Source organism: Ptychodera flava, chromosome 7, assembly GCF_041260155.1.
Source record: "Ptychodera flava strain L36383 chromosome 7, AS_Pfla_20210202, whole genome shotgun sequence".
Lineage (NCBI taxonomy): Eukaryota > Metazoa > Hemichordata > Enteropneusta > Ptychoderidae > Ptychodera > Ptychodera flava.
In genome coordinates, this window is record NC_091934.1 from 17,251,272 (window position 1) to 17,271,790 (window position 20,519).

Here is a 20,519-nt window from a genome sequence, read left to right on the forward strand (position 1 = left end):
AAACATTAGTGGTGTTTTTAGATTTGAGATTCAAGCCCCTTTCTTTATTTAAAATTTCAATTTTGTCAATAAATTGTTAATTTTTAGGGTGTAGATATCGCAAACAGATTACTGTTGCCTGAACCCAGGCAACAGTGGACCCGAACTGAACTGTTACTATTTGTAACCTACCTTTGATTGTAATTGAATATGCCAGCAACGGCCGCGCACGGAAATTCCCGAAAGTACGCGAAGTGTCAGGCTAATACGAGTCGCCATTTTTATTGTCCAGAGAAGTAATCTGTACTCGAAAACAATCGAAGTTCATCGCCGAACACCAATCTTCTAGCTGTCAAAACTGTCCGATAGAGAAGAGAAAACATATAAGGGGATAGATCGGCCGAAATTGGTCTGCTTTACAACTCTGCAAAATGCCCAGTTTCAAGGTTGCGGTGGTGTGTTCGAGTAACCAAAATCGCAGCATGGAAGCCCATGCTATTCTCCAGTAAGTTACAAGTAGTCGTATATGACATCGGGACCGAGGGGATGCCGTGTATCCCTGTAAATAATTGTAGTATTTATTTTAATTTAAGAGAAATATGTTGTAGCTAGTCACAGAAACTTTGTAAACATGAGAACCGGAAGTGGCCGATGCGACGGCTCTGTTTGTGTCCTTGAAATGAAGTTGACGCTCTGTCGTCACCAGTAAAGTGATAACTTTGTCATTGTGTTGTGAAATTTATAACAAAATTCATATCAAAACCGATGTAATGGCTAATGGCCATGTAATGTCAATTTCTGATTAGAAGAAAATGAGTGAAGCAGCGTCTACAGGAGGCAGCCACTTGCCCAAATTTGAAAAATTGAAACATGACGTCAGACCATAAGCGCTTTTATGGGCTTGGTAGTCTGCTCGACCAGTCGATTATATACACCGTATTCTACACACTGACTAAATGAATACTGTATAAAAATTAAAGCACTGAAGTAGCCTGTGTGATTACATGTAGTATAGTGTTTCTTTAGTGTATTTCAAGTTTCCAATTTTTGGTTTATAGAGTGTTAAATAAACTATCACACCAGTCAATATTTCACAGAAGTATGAAGATTTGATGAGCACAATAAATTGAATGTATTCATCTGCAGCTGAGCTTTACTTATTGGCCTCCTCTCTTTTAAATGAAATTGCAATTTTCCAATGATTCAGCACTTTTAAAAGAGTTTTCCCAAACGTACATTACATCATACATGTTATATTCACCCTTCCTCGCATGTCTGTTCATGTAGCAGCATAGTGACAACTGTATTTTGTAGAGGATGTCAGTCAGTTGTGAAGTCAAGTGTAATTTGTAGGTAAACTCAGTATACAGTGAGAAAAGGTGGAAGCTCTGTAAATGTCACGGGTTGTGTCATTTCGTTCATTGCCTGAAATAGTAGTAGTTGTGCCAGAGTGTATCACTTCCCCATCTGTTAAGTCAGTAAAAAGCGGTATTGAGCCAAACTAGATTCATTTTCACCCACTTGGCTTGGTATGTTATAGCAGCTTTAGTCTGATAAAATTCATGTTTACAGTATCTGTGTCTTCAGGGACCTTCAAATCTTCAAGTCTTTGTTAAAATGCACCATATGAGACTGTTTTGCTTCACTAACCAACTTGACCTAATGGTGAAATATGAACCTGGCAGGTAAAGGGTTAAACACTATTGACAATGCATCTGCTTGCCAATCTTGGTGAAAACATTGCCTTTAGTATTCTAATGTTGCACAAAAATTCCCCAGGAGGACTTTGTTGTTTTGTGAAGCTTCATAACTGATTGCTGGTCAAATTTTATTCGCTTGAAAGACGTATGAAGCAATAACTAGCCAAAACTGGTGTCCTCTAACCATGCTCCCAGCTTGAATATTTCAACTCTGCATTTCCACCCATGCTCCCAGCCTCAATATCCTGACGCAGCAGTCTTTTCTCAGACTTTCACACAAAGTTCTTTGCCTTTTCTCTCTTTTAGGAAAAAGGGATTCAATGTGAAGTCGTTTGGTACAGGCACTCATGTTAAACTACCAGGACCAGCCCTTGATAAACCCAACATCTATGATTTCAGTACTACTTACGACCAAATGTACAAAGATTTGGTCTCAAAGGATTTAACTTTGTATCCAGGTGTCGAAAAGGTTTTAATATTGTTGTATTCCCGTTGTGTGTCTTATGTCAAGTAGATGTCTGTAGGGAGTGTGTGTGTGAGAGGGAGAGCATGATAAAATTCTCATGGTTTCAAAATTACTGTCATTAGGATTTCAACAATTAAGATCCTGTCATATCTCAGAAAGAAATGCAAAGTATCCTATATGAGGTGCATTTCCATAAAATGGTAAGTTGTGATAGCATAATACGACAGGCAAAAATGAACTCTGTACTGGTTGAAAATGAAACCTGTAAGAGAGTGTTGAAAGCAAGTGAGTGCCTGATGATTGTCTACCTTACGTGTACATGGTATATAGATGTGTCTGTGGTGCTGTATAAATGCTGTCATAGAACTTGTCCATGAACTGCAAGTCCTTGTGCAAGAAGTATGAACGAGGGATGAGCATTAATAAAAGAATGGCTAAACTGATTTACATAAATTACCTGTTTATTCAAAGAGAAAAAGGCTGCTCTTTTCCATGTAACAGGTCAGTCTTTGGGTGAGATTATTTTCACATTGTGGTATGTGTACAAAAGATTTTGATTTCACCCTGTGGTATCTTGTGATTGAAAGTTTTTTTGCTATAACATTCTCTGTTTACAGGTGTTTATGAGTTACCTTGATTTCTTCTGATTAATGTGAACCCTCTGCAGAGCACCTTTTCTGTAAATATTTTAAAACGTTTTCTGTCTGTAACACTGAAGATCAGCCTGGCCTTTGACAATACATCATAAAAGCAGTTGATTTGAAATGAGGTGAACTTCAGCATGCTAACACTACACGACCGTAACAGCACTTGTCATTGCAATTCTTTCCTCTGCCTGTAGAGGGTGCACTTAATTGAGAATGTCTCAGATTGAGGACCCCTTACTAGTTGACCAACCAACTCCGTGTTGGGGTCGTAGTTCAGGGGTCACTCCAGGCCAATGTAGAGTCATTCTGTATACATTTTGAAGAGTGCAATAAAATAGTTCTTGATTAACAAACTGATTAGTGTTGTTTTGTTTCCATGTTCTGCATAAAAAGTCTGTACCATGAAATGAAAAATTTCTATGTCATGACTACACAAAATGTTTAGAAACTGGTAAAGATCAACGGAGAAAAACAAAGTTTCCACATTTGGTCTGTATTCACTCTGTACTAAATGTGAATACTGATATTATTCAAAAGAAAGAAAGTTTTCATATTTTGTTTGTATGGAACTATATAGAAGTGGTACTGGCTTATGCATCACTAGGAATTAGAAAAGTGATCAAGTTATCAGACATCTAGTACAATTTTGTTCATGATATACCCAAGTTGTTTGCCTGCAAAGTCAAGTGTGCCTCGTAATTGAAGGACTTATAACTTTTACTAAAATTTTCCAAAAGGAAAATTTAAACTGATCCCTTTTGTAGTGAAAACAAACAGAGGGGGTGGGGTGGGGTGGTGTCACTGTGCTATATTTGATACCAGAGAAACAAATTGCCAAATGTTCACAGACGTTTGAAATTGAAAATGGCTTCTATCCCTGTGATAACTCTCTGGGAAAAGAGATGAATTTGTGCGAGTCTATATTATCTTTTCTTTACTTCACAAGCTTAAAAGTGAACCCCCTTCAGTGGTAAGTTAAAAGATCTTTGCAAAAGTTCGAGGGTCTAAGTTATGTCCCCGAGGTGCATTCTGCTGTAGTAGAAAAGAACACTGGGAAAAAAAATGCCTTGGTCATTGATTGTAGAGATTCTGTATGTATAGCAGTGTACAGAATGGACTTTACCCATCCCTATCTGTGATAGCAAGTGTATGTACTAAATGATGTCCCCCAAAAAAGTTACCAAATACAGAACTGTAAACTTTTTTGCAGTTGTGCAGCTTTGACTAATTGATCAAAGTTTAGTTTTTGGCTCCGCTGTCAGCGACGCGGAGCTTATCAAATAGGTTGATTTCCGTCGTCGTCGTCGTCCGTCGTCCGTCGTCCGTCGTCGTCCGTCAACAATTGCCTTCTCCTCTGAAACCGCAAGTCCAATTGCTTTGAAATTTTACAAGCAGTTGACTTAAGGTGACCTCACTTCAGTTTGTTCAAATCGTGGTGAAATTTGCATATTTGTATTTTTGGGGCATTTTTTGGTGTTTTTGGTAAAAAAATCTTCTTCTCTGAAACCGCTTGTCCAATTGCTTTGAAATTTGATATGCAGTTTGCTTAGGGTGACTTCAGTCAGATTTGTTCAAATCGTGGCAAAATTTGCATATTTGTATTTTTAAGGCAATTTTTGTCATTTCTGGTAAAAAAATCTTTTAAAAATCTTCTTCTTCAAAACTGCCTGTCAGATAGCTTTGATATTTGGTACATAGGTCCCTAGGGATGATCTATTTCAGATTTGTTCAAATTGTGCAGAAATATGCAAATTTGCATTTTTAAGGCAATTTTTGCCATTTTGGTCAAAAATTTATTTCTCAAAAAGTACTGGTCTGATAGTTTTGAAATTTGGTATACAGCTCTCTATCGATGAACTAAGTAATATGTATTGAATTTCTGATGAAATCTGAAATTTTGTATTTTTGGGCAATTTTTGCCATTTTTGGTCAAAAATGTGTATTTCCAAAACTACTCATCCCATAGCTTTGAAATTTAGTGTACAGGTTCCTACAGATGAACTAAATGATAATTATTGAAATTATGATGAAATCTGCATTTTGTAATTTTGGGGCAATTTTTGCCATTTTTGGTCAAAACGTGTTTCTCAAAAAGTACTGGTCTGATAGCTCTGAAGTTTAGTATACAGGTTTCTACAGATGAGCTAAGTAATATATATTGAATATCTGATGAAATCTGCAATTTTGTATTTTGGGGCAATTTTTGCCATTTTGGTCAAAAAATGTGTATAATCAAAACTACTCATCTGATAGCTTTGAAATTTGGTATACAGGTTTCCATAGATGAACTAAATGATATTTATTGAAATTATGATGAAATCTGCAATTTTGAATTTTTGGGGCAATTTTCCTATTTTTGGTCAAAAAATGCGTTCTCAAAAGTACTTGTCTAACAGCTTTGAAATTTGGTATACAGGTTTCTATAGATGAACTAATTTGATCTTTTGAAATTATGATGAAATCTGCAATTTTTACTTTTGGGGGCAATTGTTGCCATTTTAGGTCAAAAAATTTATTCTCAAAACTACTCATCAGATAGCTTTGGTTGACATGTTCTTAGGGATGATCCTATGTGATACATTCAAAGTATGATTAAATCTTCAATTGCGTATTTTTGCAGCTTATTTTAGCCACTTTTTTCTGGCCACTGCATCGAGCTATCAAAGATTTCCACCCTTCTTCATCAACATGTGTCAAAAATAGTTATTCTCTACATAAACACAGCGGAGCTATATCGGCCGCTAGGGCGCTTGTTGGTTTCTGTTGATCTTGAAAGTAAATTTTTGCCAGGCCCAATCCCGAACTTTTGCCTGGCTGGTACTTTCATCAAATCAGATTTTATTTCAAGCATGAACTAAAGATTAGATCAAAGAAAGTAACAATTTGAGTCATTTTACAAGCGTTTTCTGAAAACCTTTGCAAGATACCTTTAGCTGTCACCACTTCAGTTCCATGTTTTAGAATTTGATTCACTGTAATTTCATGAAAAGCAGTTCCTTTTTGTTGAAAGAAAAATTTTCGAGGTGGTTTAATTCTGTCACAAAAGTGCTTACCTCAGTTATGGTAAGACTGTAGCCACACCACATGAAGAGCATTACAGTGTTTTAACAGGCTGTCTTGAAAATTGCTCTTTTGCAGCAACTGATACAAAACCAAGGCAAACGACATTTTTCATGGCCCGGTGTGGACAGTGCTGTGAAAAAGGGGGGATATACTGTTAGTTATAGCTATATCACTGAAAGACGTCCCTTGGGATGATTGTACTAAACATTCTATGAGATAATTCTATGTATGGAGATCAAAATGGTCTGAAATGGTCCAGAAGATGATTGAGATAACTTACAAATGCATGTCACAAGTTGTTACCTATCCCCAACTTGGGACTTCCCTTTTGTTAGGGATGGAGTAGACCGACGTCAAAGATAATGTGTGGTATGAAAGGCGGTTACCCAAATTTTTACAGATTTTAGCCCTTTCAAAGTTGTGTCTCCTGGAGGAAATTAACCAAATACTACATACAAAAGTTTTCAGAACAAGTTTGATCCATGTTTAAAAATGAAATCAGACAAAAGTTAATGCGAATTATGGAAAAATACACGTGGAATCCAGCATATATTGTGCGTCACTCAACTGTATTACACACAAAGTAAAGAGCAGATTTTGCAAACGGAAAGGGAGCAAGTCACTTCACTTGTTCACTTATGGAAATGCGGCAAAAATCCCACGCCCACCACCCTCTGTTCAAAGCAAACAGTAACAGGAAAGGAAGGTCCATGATATCTTTTGCAAATCAAAAGATGTCCAGAAGCTGTTACCATCCATGGAGAAAGTTGCGGCTGAATGCTACTATGTATGGTCCATGACTGGCTGTCCAGTTCTGAGTGGTCGTCTGGTATAAATTCTTCAGTACCGAGGAGCCGTCTGTATCAGGGAGAGAGCCAATATCAAGGTTGCTGCAACATGACAAGTTCACCTGCAGCTGCTTCTGAGACACTCCATGTGAAAACGTGAACTTTTCATGAGATCTGTTGATGGATACCTGCCACGTGCGATCTACTGTTAACTGCCTGTGTGTACTTGAAGCTGTGAAAAGGTTTGTATGTTTGCTGTCATCTTTGTAAATTAAATCCAAGAATGGAACCCCTTCCCTTATCACTTAACTATCCATTTCCAATGCTGTGTTCATTTTTGGTCTAGTGTAAAAGCACATGCATTTAAAAACATCTGTCACTCAAGATCTTGAGTTGTTGCTGATTTGGTTTTTGGTAGGTTACCTTGAAAGAATTTTCATTCATCTGATATGGCATGGATTCTGGAGGAATGTTGTACATCTAGTTCTCAAGCAGTCTGTGCGACTTCCGATGGCATTCATTTGGTCTCCGGGAAATTTCCCTCACCATACATAGTAACCCGTTTACCACTGATTCCCTGTAAAGCAGTTAACAGTCCTCATGGATCGACAACAAGGAGTTTGGGCAAAACCGTAGTGGTAAAAAGTTGCCCAGTAAGATTTTCACCATGGTTGTGTGTTGTCTTGCTGAAGTCACATAAAATGTAACATGTCTGCTTTGCTGTGATTATGGTAAAATGTAAGGGACAACGTAGGCGCAAGAGAAAGTTTACGCTTCAGCATGCAGTCAACTGATGGTCAGTGGGGAGAACTCCATGTGTAAAAATAATTCTGCAGTGTTAGAATGCAATACATGTTATTCTGCATATCTAACCATCAGTATCTCTTCAATGCATCACCAAGTTTGGTTCAGAAAAAAATTATAATATTGGCTCTTTATGAACAGATGATGTTACCCTATGGCTAAAAGTTTTGCTTGTGATCATGTCATTCCTGTGATCACTTGTTGGCTAAAACACCAAGGGTTTACACAAATCTGTTCTGTAGGTGGTTGGATAGGGTAGGACAAGTGTGTTCATCAGTACATTCAGTCTCTAGGATTTTAAGTTTCCACTCTACACCTATTATGTTTCATCCAGGATGGCATCAACCAGGGGGATCTGCCCTTTTACTGGAAAATTTAAGGGGGGTTTCACCGGTTCATGTGCTCTACTCGTATCTATAAGATGTGACCAGCACCGTTTCACTGGGGGCTGGTCCGGTCCCCCTTGACGAATTACTAGGCAGAATCCCCATTCCCCTGTCTAGATGAAACACTGCACCATATTACAGTTTAAAGGTGAATGTTTAGAATCATTTCCAGGGTTAATGAACAATAAAAAGTGTGCTGACCCTTGGACTAGTGTGTCTGGAATGAGATTTCATGTGGTGCTGAAATGTTTAGTGATCTGTTCAGGTCAGGTCTGGGTGGATTGAATTTTGACAAGTTACCATATTGTGAAGAGTGAGGATTTGTTTTTCCACAGGTCACACTGGTTTGTCAGCTTTGGATTGTCCAAGGGTTGTTCATCCATTGTTTAGTAGTTTTGAAGTTCTTAGAATCTATATAGCACAATTTCCTACTCATAAAATAGTTACATTATTGCTGCCTTGGTGGACAAAGGTCTTAGCCAACCAATGAGCTGTAAATAGCACTGAACAACAAGGATTGTTAATTTGAATTGCTGATGACACTAAGCCGATTCTCAGATTTGTCAAGTATACCTAAAAATCATAATTTTCATTCCATAGCAACTACGCTTGTTTGAAACAATATTTCGTTTCATCCTGTGGTAATGCTGGCATTTGAAGGGGGATTAAGGTGTTACTTGCCTCAAAATTTAAAGATGTGTACTTTTGCTCAAGCTTTTCGCAAGAAACTAAACCATTACTTTTCAAAATTGTAAAAGTCAAATAAACATTCTAATATTCAAACAAATTACCCAGTATTCAACAGAAGTTAAAATTTGGTGGGAAAAACTAAATTTTTAATTTTCTTAAGAATTAGCCGAGTAAAATTATATTATGAGCTTCAAAATGAGTGCCCATAGGTGGTGGACTACAAAAGTATTGTAAAAGTTTGAGAGTTTGAATATTTGTCACTGAGATCCTTTCCACCATAACGATCATATTTGATACACTGCTCTCACGTATTCCTGTAAGGTTTTAGGTTGTTGATCTTAAATGCTTTACACAGAGCCGTTAGTAGTCCACTGTGAGATTGTGGTAAGCATTGTAAAGGAGGATGGGGTGGAGTGGGGGCTGAGTCAGTAGAAACCAGTTTTAACTCCACTGTCAGAGACGTGGAGCTTATTAAATACATGGTTGTCCATAGTGATCTTATGTGTCGTCCATCAACTTTTTGCATGCCAAGGTTCTTCTGTGAAACCCCTGGTTCAATTTGCTTGAAATTTGGTGTGCTGGTAGCTAGAGTGACCTTGGTCAGTTTTGTCCACATTGTAGTGAAATTTGCATCATTTTATCTTTGGGGGGATGTTTCCTTCTTTTGGTCAAAAAATCACTGAAACTACTTGTCCTATTGCCTTGAAACTTTGTTTTGAAGTTCCTTAGATTGACTTCAGAGAGGTTTTATCCAAATCATGTTGGAATTGGCATATTTGTACTTTGGGGACAATTTTTCCCATTTTTGTGAAAAAATCTCTGAATCTGCCCATCACATTGTATTAAAATTTGATGTGAATGTCAGTCGTGATGATCTACATCAGTATTGGACAAATCATGACAAAATCTGCAAAAGGAAAAGAGCAACTTTAGCTATTTTATGGCAAAAATGCCAAAAATCATCGAAGTTTGTAAAATCTCCTTGTTCAGTTGCTTTTGTATGCAGGTTTGTTGAAATTATGATAAAAATTGCATACTTATATTTTTGGCAATTTGCTTGCTGGTTTTGGTCGAACTAAACGTTTGTCTTAACAGTTGAGCTAAATGTTAATACTCAGGCAAGGTGCACCAGGAGCCGATGATGATGTTTGCTAATGATGACAGGCTGGACTTGCCCATCCAAAAAATAACCTACAGAATATTGAGAAATTTGTTTAAGATATTCAAATATGTCCCATGTTCATGAGTATTGCCGTAATTGACAAACCAGCAACACTTATTATCTTAAATCTCACAGTGGAGCTATATCGCCCAATAGGTTTTGTGTTTCAGAAGTTGGTAGTGGTTACACCCACATAAAAAAATAACTGATCATTTCAGACATTTAATTACTCTAATTACACCTCAGTTTGTAGTTACAAAGTGAATTCTATGAAGTGGGCAGGAATTATCACATGACAAAGAGATAAATGACAACAAAACCTGTCAGTCATATAGCTTGAAATTGTACACGCAGAATCATCCTCAGCTGAAGGGTAATGGTTTTATATCTGACCCTGAGGTGACCTTTTTGGTTTTCTTTCACAAGAATCATCTGATCGCAGTCTCTGTTTACTGGTTTCAGGTAATTTTTAGGGGGGGGAGGAGGAAGGACTTGTCACTGGTGAAACTTTCAACCGTGAAATGTTCAGTGGTGTGCTGTGTTGGGACTGTGACTGGGCACATTTAGAAGCAGGTTCTAAATTGTGTGATGAGGAAGTAACAGTGCAGAGAGTGAGAACGACTCTCTCTCTAGTTTGACATGTAACAACGAACTTGCTTGAAAAGAGGCGCGAAAGTCACCTCAACATGTCAATCAACTATGACCTGAACAACTTGCAACATTTTGTCTCTATTTGAGTCCTGACAGGGACTTTGTATATGCTTTATGACTACATTATCAGATTCCCAATGCTGACACAGTGGTCATTGATAATATCATTAATACACTTTCCGTAAATACAACTTTGTATTAGACCCATTGATTCAATGGGTTAAATCTTTTATGATGATACACATACCCATGGGTCAGATCTTGATGGTTTACCTCATAATAGCATACTTACTAGGCTAGTTACTCATCGACAAGGGTCAGATTGTTTTTGTGCACACGAAAATTATCTTGAACTTAGCTGTTTTTGTATGATAACACTAAAGGTAATGTATAGTATCGTGCACTAGGTTTCTGTCAAAGCCACAATACTGCTCATTCGACTGTGAAGGACTCTTTTTAAAAAAAATAACTTGACTGGTGTTCCCACATGGCTAATTCAGGCAGAGCTATGTACACACAACTGGTATACTATTCAGGTGACTGAGCCGTTTGCCATAATTGGGCGTTGAATATAAAATTCAAGCTGCACAAAAATTATGTGAGGAATAGGGCAGTTGATAAAATGGAGACTTGCAGTTCATTTGAAGTGTCTGGAAAATCAACCTATCACTGTACAGCACCTGGTTCATTGTGTGTTTTATTGTAGAAATAATGGGTGACGCCCTGACCATTCACGTTTATTTATGGGTAAGGGTGAGAGGAAAGCCAAAACTTAATTGGAGAGGCTTGTCGAGCCCGTTAATTTTGGCTTTTCTCTCACCTGAGCCCACAAATAAACATTAAATGGTCAGGGCGGAGTTTGTTATTTCCATTATATTATCAACAGACCCAAGAAAACCATCGAAATTTACGAATATTTCCCATGGCCATAGACAATGAGCCTGTAAACTTGTGCTATACACAATGCACCATCACGGGTGCTATAAAAATTTGCAAATCTGGAGATTTTTTGGGAAAAGTGTCTAAACTTGGCCCACAAGTACTTCATTTTGTTTTGTGGTTGATCATGATCTTTGTTCAAATCACAATTTACGTTTTAGCTGTAAAGTTATGCTGTTAACATTATTATTCATATTCATGGGCATGTAAACAAACCATTATTTGTGGTCAGTCACAAGGTTCAGCTCAAACAATTAAAATGAGACAGACAGGGGATGGTAACATAATGTTCATTTGTGGTTTCTCTCATGAAATTATCATTGTCGAGGTGTGCTCTGATTCATCAAAGTTTGATAACCATCGGTCATTTGGTGCACTTGTATCTAAACGACCCTCATATTGTTATCGTTAACAGTGGAATCTGTGTAAAAGGGCAAGACCAGCGTTAGTTCATAATGAAGTAATACATTATTTAAGAGAAAGTTTTTTGTTATTTTGTTGTCGGTAGTGAATATCTGCTAGCTTATGCAAGGTTTGACCAAATTTCAGAAAATGATTGGTAAAAACCTGTTTGTGTGTTGGTGGACGAGATGTTTCAAATTTAAAGAACGATATTTTGTCCTTGTGCAAAGCTGGACTGTAAAGCTGGCATATCTGGTAAATATGATGATGTCATCACAGTGGCATGTGGCAACTGATAACAAAACACATTTGTCAAAATGGACAATCTTTGTATTTATTGCGGTGAAGTGTCACAGCCTCTGAGTGATCAGTTATGATATGGAAATCTAATTCTGGATTAACTCTCAAAGGCTAACTGGCTGTTTCAATGTACTGTGTGATTGGCCATTTGAATATAATTATCAACAAGGGTGTTTGAACTAGAGTTTGACAGTTCCCAGATCTGTTCAAAGTTTTCAACGGCAACTGTCATTTAGTTATTAGCTGTGACATTTAGGTCTATAGAAGAAACTTTCAGTTTCAGTTTTGTATTCCTGTGAGATGCATTAAGCTGTCTTTGGTAACACAGTGTGATATTAAAACCATAGAGTGGTGTTGAATCTAGTAAACATGTGGTTCTTGTTGTAGAGTATCATAGAGGGCTGCTTTCAATCTGTATACTGATAATTGATAGTCTCAGTCTGTGTGGACTATACAACCACACTGGCTGCAGTATTCAGTGATGGTTGATGTTTCTCAAGTTTCACAAGTGACAGGCAATTGTAGGGTAGCTGCACATGTTCACAGGATGAGGGTTTCTGTAAGAGCCTTCAAGTGGGATTCCAGTTTCTTTGCCAGTTTAACCCTGAGGTTGGCAGAATTTGTCGAGTTCATGTAAAGTGTGGCTGATATTTTAGTAGTTGGTTTGAAATGGTCCTGTAAAAAACAGGTACCAGACACTTCAAGCATGTTTGTCAATAATAATAAGTGGTGTTGTAGAGAAAAACTGTTCAGAGGTAAAAACCAACTGCCAGGTAGTCACTGACTTTTCCATGGCTGCATGAAGTTGGCACACAAGTAGTTTGTTAAAAACTTTCCATGATACCTTGACAGTGTTTTCCACAGCTTGGAAAGATAGAGGGATGGCCAGTTTACTAACAATTTATAATTTGCATATTATTTTGTTTTGAAAATGTTTTCTTTTGTATATTTATTAATATGACATGACATCATCCGTGGTAATTCCATTCTCTGCCACAGATATTCAATCTGAGGTGTAAAGCTAGCTTTGATGGAATAGATTCATGTAGGACATTGGAAAAAATCTGCTGGCAAGTGCACGATTCTGAGTCTCGTGAATTTTACACCCTCCATGCCATGGCATCTCCCGATTGCTTGTACAGAGTAGCCCTCCATGCTTTGTGATGTGCCTGATATTAGGTTGTACATGGTAGCCCTCCATTGTAAGGCTTCACTCCCAGTTCTTGTATAGAGCAACCCTCCATCCTATGGCTTCACTCATTGTTTGCACAGAGAAGCCCTCCATTCTATGGCTTCACCCAACATGTGCTTATACATGGTAGCCCTCTATCCTGTGGCTTCTCTCCCTGTTCTTGTACAGCCTCAGTACTGGTCCCCTGCTTGTGCAGAGGTCTCCCATCTCTGGCTTCACCCACGATTGCTTGTCCACAGTAGCCACTCCATCCTCTGGCTGCACACCTATTGTAACTTCTTGTACAGATTAGCCCCCTGGCTTCACTCCCAGTTCTTGTACAGAGTATGGTCCCCCACTGTCCTGTGGCTTCCCTCATTGCTTGCACAGAGAAACCCGCCATTCTAAGACTTCACTCATGTTTACTTGTCCAGAGTAGCCCTCCATACTATGGCTTCAGCCCTATCCCTCAATCCTATCACTTCATCCCCCACCCCTGCAGCTAGTATAGAGAATCCCTCCATTCTATGGCTTCACCCCAAAATTGCTTGTACGGACCAGCCCTTCATACTATGGTTTCACCCTATTGCTGGTATAGAGTTGCGCTCCATTCTGTGGCTTCACTGCCAGTTACAGTACAGAGATGCCAACCCACAGTAGGCCTATACCATTAACAATTGAGCTGTATCTTGGCCTGGTTTTCAAGAATTGCAGAATTTCAACATTGTTTTGATGTTTTTCACCACCATGGTTTGAACCAATCCCATCGTTTTCTATGACAAAGTTGGACCTCTGAAGAGGGAAATGAGGGGGGGGGGGTGTAAGGATTAAGGTAGAATAATTCTTATTTTTATCGGCCAACACAACAGTTGTCATGGCATAGATAGCACTTCTGGGGGTAGACTATGAAACCGCTAGGGGGGTGGTCAAGTTCACACAAGGAGTGTGGCAGCTCTTATAGTATACAAGGCCCGTGTAATATCTCCCCTTCCTCCACTTTCCGAGCCGGCGCAACGAAAGCCAGCACAGAAACAAATCATCCAACACCGTACCCCCATATAATTGTTGCAGCTACTCCCTCTCAGTCAGTATAAATTTACAGGCCGATCCCCCATCGCCATCCTATCGGTGTGACGTTTTTTGCGACTGGGGCGGGAGGTAACCAAGGAGGGTCGGTGCAGCAAGTTCGTGGATTGGTCGACACGCCTCTCTAAAACTTTACGGCGTGTTGTAGGATTCTGTTGTGCTGGACTGCCGGCCCTGATGGAGATCGCTGTGAACACAGACACTCGGCTAGACCATGGATGTAAAAAATAGCCATCCATGGCTAGACGTAGCAGTGTGCAACATCTACTGCTCTTGTGAGCAACATCAATCACACGACCGTACCCAGAGTGAGCCGACTGCCTATCCGACCACAGGCGCTCCTTAGCTGGGTAGTCTGCTAAATAGATCGATTTTCGGCTCGATCTATCGATCCCGCACCGTAGTCGATATGCCCGCCACTGACATCATCAGTGAGCATTTAGGTTGCAGTGGCGGGCATATCGACTACGGGATCGATAGACCGAGCCGAAAATCGATCTATGTAGCAGACTACCCAGCTAAGGAGCGCCTGTGTATCAGACTGTCCATGAGCGTCACGCCGCCGGGCTATCGTTTGAAGTTGATCCGTACCGGTGGGGTCATCCTGGGGTCACGATGGCTGCTGCGAACTTATTATAAAAATACTTTAGATGGGTACATATCACCATGAAATGCGAGAATATGAAGCCTTCCTGCGCTCTTGCCCGTGATCCCTACAGTATCCACGGTTTTTCTCACGAGATGTTAGGAAAGGCCGAAATCAAAAGTGTCGCTTGAAGGCGCCCTACAAGACCCCTCATGCCAGTAAATTTGTCTGCTGCGTAGGTTTAGGCACAGTCACTCGTGAGCTATTCAGCTCTTGGACTATTCGCCCCATAGACGAGTGTACATAAGCGAGAAAAACCCTCGCTTATGTACACTCGTCTATGGGTCGAATAGTGCCAGAGCTGAATAGCTCACGAGTGACTGCGGTTTAGGAGTCGCGTGAATGGGTCAAATTCGAATTCGAAATCACCAATTTACACCCTCATCGATACGGGTTGCTGCGAATCCGTAGCCTCTGCCACTCGGGTAGGTTGGTCATTGGAGTGAACACGTCAAGGAGTGGTAGGGCTCGTTTTCGCAGCAACGATACGGGGTATGGGATAAACAAACAAGCAAAAAAAGAAATAAATACAAGGAAAAAAATAGATTGAATAAGAATTGACTTAAACACATGAAACATTCTTGACGCAACGTCAGCACCACTACTCAGTTGGCGTTCAATGAATAGTGAAAATGTCCACATACTTTAGGAAAACCATAACATGCAATATGTTGAACTAAATTTAATATTCCACAAAAAACCAGAAAAGGAAAAATCCCTAACAACGGGTCATTTTTTTCGGAATATACACGGGCAGATGTTTTCAACTAAGGTGACGCACCCCTGTATGAAAAATATTTTGAGTCCACCATCCCAGAGTTTTCGCCTCTCATTGATGTATGTACCTCATCGGCCCGAAAGTACACTTGGACATGTCGTATTGGGAAAGAAGCTGAAGACTAGAAGAAGTAAATCATCGTATACACTTTGTTTTGCTGTTTCATTTCAACTGTAAGCGAATGGTTTTGGTTCGAAAGTGTGATTCAGTTTATGCCGTGTACACGATAGAGCGTAATTGGCGATGTGTATCTGTGATGTGTTTGTAGAAAACACGATTTGAACTAATTTGGGATAATTGGATTTTCATATTTTTCAAAAATGTTAGGTGCCCTATAGCTCAATGCTGTAATATTACAAATTACTCATAAAAACAAGTGTGTAACTTAAAAAGAAAAGCAGATAAGCTTACATTTGCAGATCAAATAGACATTACTTCACCACCCAATTATCCCGAATTAGTTCCAATCGTGTTAGAAGTTAATGTTCCGATGTCTTTCTAAATCTCTCGGGAAAATATTCCTTAACATGTAACATCAGATACACACAGAACGGAATACTTCACATGCTTGACAGGAACAAGAGAATCAAGTCTAAACCGGAGAGGTTTCAGGCGTCCAAGGAAAAGTTTGACATCGTAGTAACCTGTGAAGAAAGAGTCTATGACCAAATAATTGAAGGTATGGATGGTACAGAAAGAACGATGTTTTCGTATTGACGACACTGAGTGACAATCTTACTATTTTGTTTAATAATTTTACACCAGTTAATGGCATATGTTATATGTTTGTTTGTTTTGTTCTTTCAATAAGACTGCCACCGTTTCATGCGTGTCCCATAAAATTTGCTCTTCACCCTCTCTTACCCTCCTCACTTTAAAATGCACTGTTGTATGATTCTTACAGATTTCGAGACTCGAGAGCAGGAGACTGGCCAGTCAGTTCACATCATGAACGTCGATATACAGGATAACCACGAGGAAGCAGTGATAGGCAGTTTTCTAATCCTTAAACTTTGTACATTGGTAATTGTGTTTTTGTTGTTTGTTTTGATGTAGCGTTCAAATCGCAAAAATCGCTCTCCGCGTCTCTGTTGTTGCAACAAACTTGTCAGTAGACTTAAAGATTAAGTCGTGTATAAGTCTCCGCTAACTCTAATTTTGGTTAGTTGGCGGAGACCCATATATGACCACAGGCGCTTGTTGGCTTGGTACTCTGCTCGATCAATCGATCACCTGCTAGGTGGTCTGCCCCTGGCATTAGAGTGCAGTGCACTGAGCAGACGATCGATTGATTGAGCAGACTACCCAGCTCACGAACGCCTGTGTAGACTGCCGACTCTTTCTAACTTGTCTAGCAAGCGCTGTTGTTGTTTCTAAATTAATTTGCACAATCTGGAATGTCAAAAACGATTCACTGGATGCAGCAGCCGGTCGGCATGAAACTTTGATAGCATTTCCAAGTTCAGTACACATTTTGAGGAATAAACTGTCCTTGTCTTTTCACATATGAGAGAGAGAGAGAGAGAGAGAGAGAGAGAGAGAGAGAGAGAGAGAGAGAGAGAGAGAGAGAGAGAGACAGACAGACAGACAGACAGACAGACAGACAGACAGAGACAGAGAGGCTTGAAGTTTGTTAAAATCTGGTTTTCTTCTGTTTTGTTCACACAGCTAAAAGATTGCGCAGACTTGGACAACGAATTAGATGAATTGGTCCAGGATTTTGAACAAGACGAAAATAAAGACATTCTTCACACCGTGTGTTTTTATTGAAATTATACTTGATATGAAGACAGGGTATTTTAAAGACAGTTTAGACACAGGGAACCGTGCTTGCAATGATGAGAAGGCACAGGCGTTAGGCAGGCTTGACTTTCACCGAGTTATCAGTAGTTAATACTCGGTAATGATCTGGTCCCTGGATGTTATTTTGGTTCTCAGATGCTACCCTGACCCAGCTGTACCACCGTTTTGAAACCCTGCACGTGTTCGATCCCTGACGAAATCTCTTAATTTCTTTACATTCGTCGCACCCGCCTCTTGTAGCATCTGTTTTGTGTTCGGCAATTTTGATCTGTGAAACACAAGTCGATTTTGCTGCGTGATCTTCGAGAAAAGTTGTTCATGGAATGAAGTCAATGAGGGAGAAATTTGAAAATGATTTACCGTTTGGTTAGGGTTGTCTGATGAAAATCACGTGGTGTACGCTGACACAGTAGATGTCCTTTATGCTAATCTTCCCGCTTGCAAAATCTGCGGGGAGGAAAGAATAAGAGGTTGATTTGTGATGAACTGCTCATTGGAAAGTTTTGCTGATAATGGTGAGAGAGTGAAAGTCTTAACTTGTGTTTTCAATACCCTATATCGACATTTACATCGTAAATTTTCACATTTTATTTTAAATATCGTACGTTTATTCGGGGAAACTAGTTATATAGACAGCGTCCTACCTACTTTATATTTCAATGTTAGGATGGCGTCGAAACTAGGAAGTATCGTAGTATATTCTGTTGCGCATGCGACGTGTTCTTTAAAGCGCCCTCATCAGCGTATAAGTTTATGAAATATGGGTCTGGTGTATCACGTTGTACTTTCGATTTTTCGCCCTGACAGATGTGACAGGGACCCTCATAGGGAGCGCACTTTGATGATAGCAATATGGTGATAATGTATATTTGCTTTAATATTTGGTAAAGCTCGATAAGTTTTATTTTTAAATTAAACTGACAAATACAGAGACAAAAGGTATTGAAATATTCACGCTTTTTTCAATTCACTTTTTGGGAGGGTGATCTCTTACGGTAGTGAGGACCTTTTAAATAATAGAATATTCGCGAAAATGGCGAAAATGAAGGCAGCTTCTTTTATAGCATATGGACAATATTACTTGTACACGTTTCATGCAGTCATGTAGGTGAACGTAGTTCGTGATGTCGGGGATAAAAAGCAAATCGGCGTGACAGACTGCAGACCGTCTGTCTTTAGGAAAACGTTGATAGAGTGTGGACATACGGGCAAGGAAATGTTCGCAGGAAAAACAATTGGACTGTAGAAAGTTGAAAAATATGCCTGGCGGAGGGCACCACAGTGAAGGCACGTTTTTGAGTAAAGTAGGATAGGTCCACGGGGTCGGTCGTTGCTAGGTGTGCCGCTGCTGTTGCTACCACTACTACTGCTACATTCCTTACAATAAGTTACTGGGCATTCTGTTGAGCTAATGAAAGTGCATGGAGGTCATGCATGGTGAACTGAACAGCAATTCGCAATAAACGACAGCATCAGTTACACAAAATATTCGCACCAAGCGCTGCAGAAAATGTGTTCCCCATTCATTCACTCGTTAGGGTCTTTGATTTCTCCTACGTCATGTCAAGTCCGTGTCTCCATTTTGTCCCTATTCGACCAACAGATGTAGGAGTGTTACATCCAGAAGTTCATCTCGGTCTACTAGATTTCTTTCCTCTTTGGAATTTTTCATTCTGGACACGGTCCGTCTTTCTTTTTTTTCTTTGGCAGATGGAGTGTGTTCTGGGCAGTTTTGCCTCCCTCAACATCTGCACTTGAGATCTTGATTAGTAATTGTACTTTTTGCAGTCCGTTCGTTGAAGTTTTGATGACTGTATCTCGCTCTTGAAAAATTGTTTACGCACGACTTACGCGTATGCGTAATCAATAAACATAGTGCAACATACAGTGTCATACATCCGGGAAGTTGAAAAATTCAGCAGTTTTTCGCACACTCCGTGTTGAACTTGTACATAGAAGTATGCGCAACTGACAGACTGACCAATAATTTAGCTTGACTTTAACAACTCGTTTGGTAGTTTGAAAGTAGCAAAGTATCCTCATTGAGCATACATATAGGGTTGCCTGCTATTTTTTTCAAGCAAATCCACGCCAAGTGCATTTTTCTCAAACATTTGCCGGTGGTGAAGTATTTCTCAATACAGTATTACATGTGAGCTATTCTATATCTGTAAATTGAACTCTTGTCGTGACCCGACGTCGAGAAAGAGGCCATTCACCCCCATCCCCTCCACACGCGTACAAATTGCAGCTGGCAACAAAAACATAATTCCAGCGTTTGATTTGACCCTCCCAGAACTTATACGTTCACGTAGTTTATCCCACATAAATGTATGGACCTTGTCTCCGCTGATGGAATTCCACAAAGTGCGTTCAAACTTTTTTTCACCCAGTATTTTTTTGACCTTGTAAAAAACTGTATATACTTTATTGTTGTAGGTCGAAGCATGGAGCTTAAAAATGGAAATAAAGTTTGTAGTATATATAAAGCACGGTAAGGTTTCTTGTGTCATTTATATCCATGTATATTCATTGTGGTGATTGGTTACTAATACTAGATTCTTTAACTGGTCAGCCATCTGAAAGCAAACGCTTGCACTAAACTTTGCCTTCTGTCGAACAGTTTGATCGGAATCGAATTTTTCACAGTTACGAGTGTAGTGATACATAGCGGACGCCGCGTAGTATGCATAGAAAAAATAACTATGCATACTACGCGGCGGCCGCTATGTATCACTACACTCGTAACTGTGGAATTTTTAGTGAGTTTTTGGTCTTACACAGTTTCAGTATAAAAAGAAGTGGGATGGTTTGCTGACAAATGAAGTTTTGTGGGTCATGAAGTCAAAATCGACGGCTTTGATTTCCTTTGAGCTTTGGAATTTCTTGATTTGACTTCAAATTACGTTGATATTTGTGGGAGGGTTTGAGTGAAATTCTCTTGATTGATGCAAATAGGACAGGACAATGTGTGCAATGTCACAGTCCCTTGGTGGGCTATTCAGCTCTGGGACTATTCGCCCCATAGACGAGTGTACATAAGCGAGTACACTCGTCT

The 20,519-nt window shown here is 39.5% G+C and overlaps 1 protein-coding gene across 1 annotated transcript; it reads left to right on the top strand.

Annotated features, from left to right (window-relative positions):
* The first annotated feature begins 211 nt into the window (after positions 1–211).
* LOC139136896 (RNA polymerase II subunit A C-terminal domain phosphatase SSU72-like) lies at positions 212–19,953 on the top strand. Its single transcript, XM_070704741.1, has 5 exons — positions 212–484; positions 1,986–2,129; positions 16,198–16,337; positions 16,563–16,681; positions 17,327–19,953. Exons 1-5 carry the CDS (start codon positions 411–413, stop codon positions 17,426–17,428), a joined length of 579 nt encoding a protein of 192 aa, XP_070560842.1. The 5' UTR covers positions 212–410; the 3' UTR covers positions 17,429–19,953.
* The last annotated feature ends 566 nt before the right edge of the window (positions 19,954–20,519 follow it).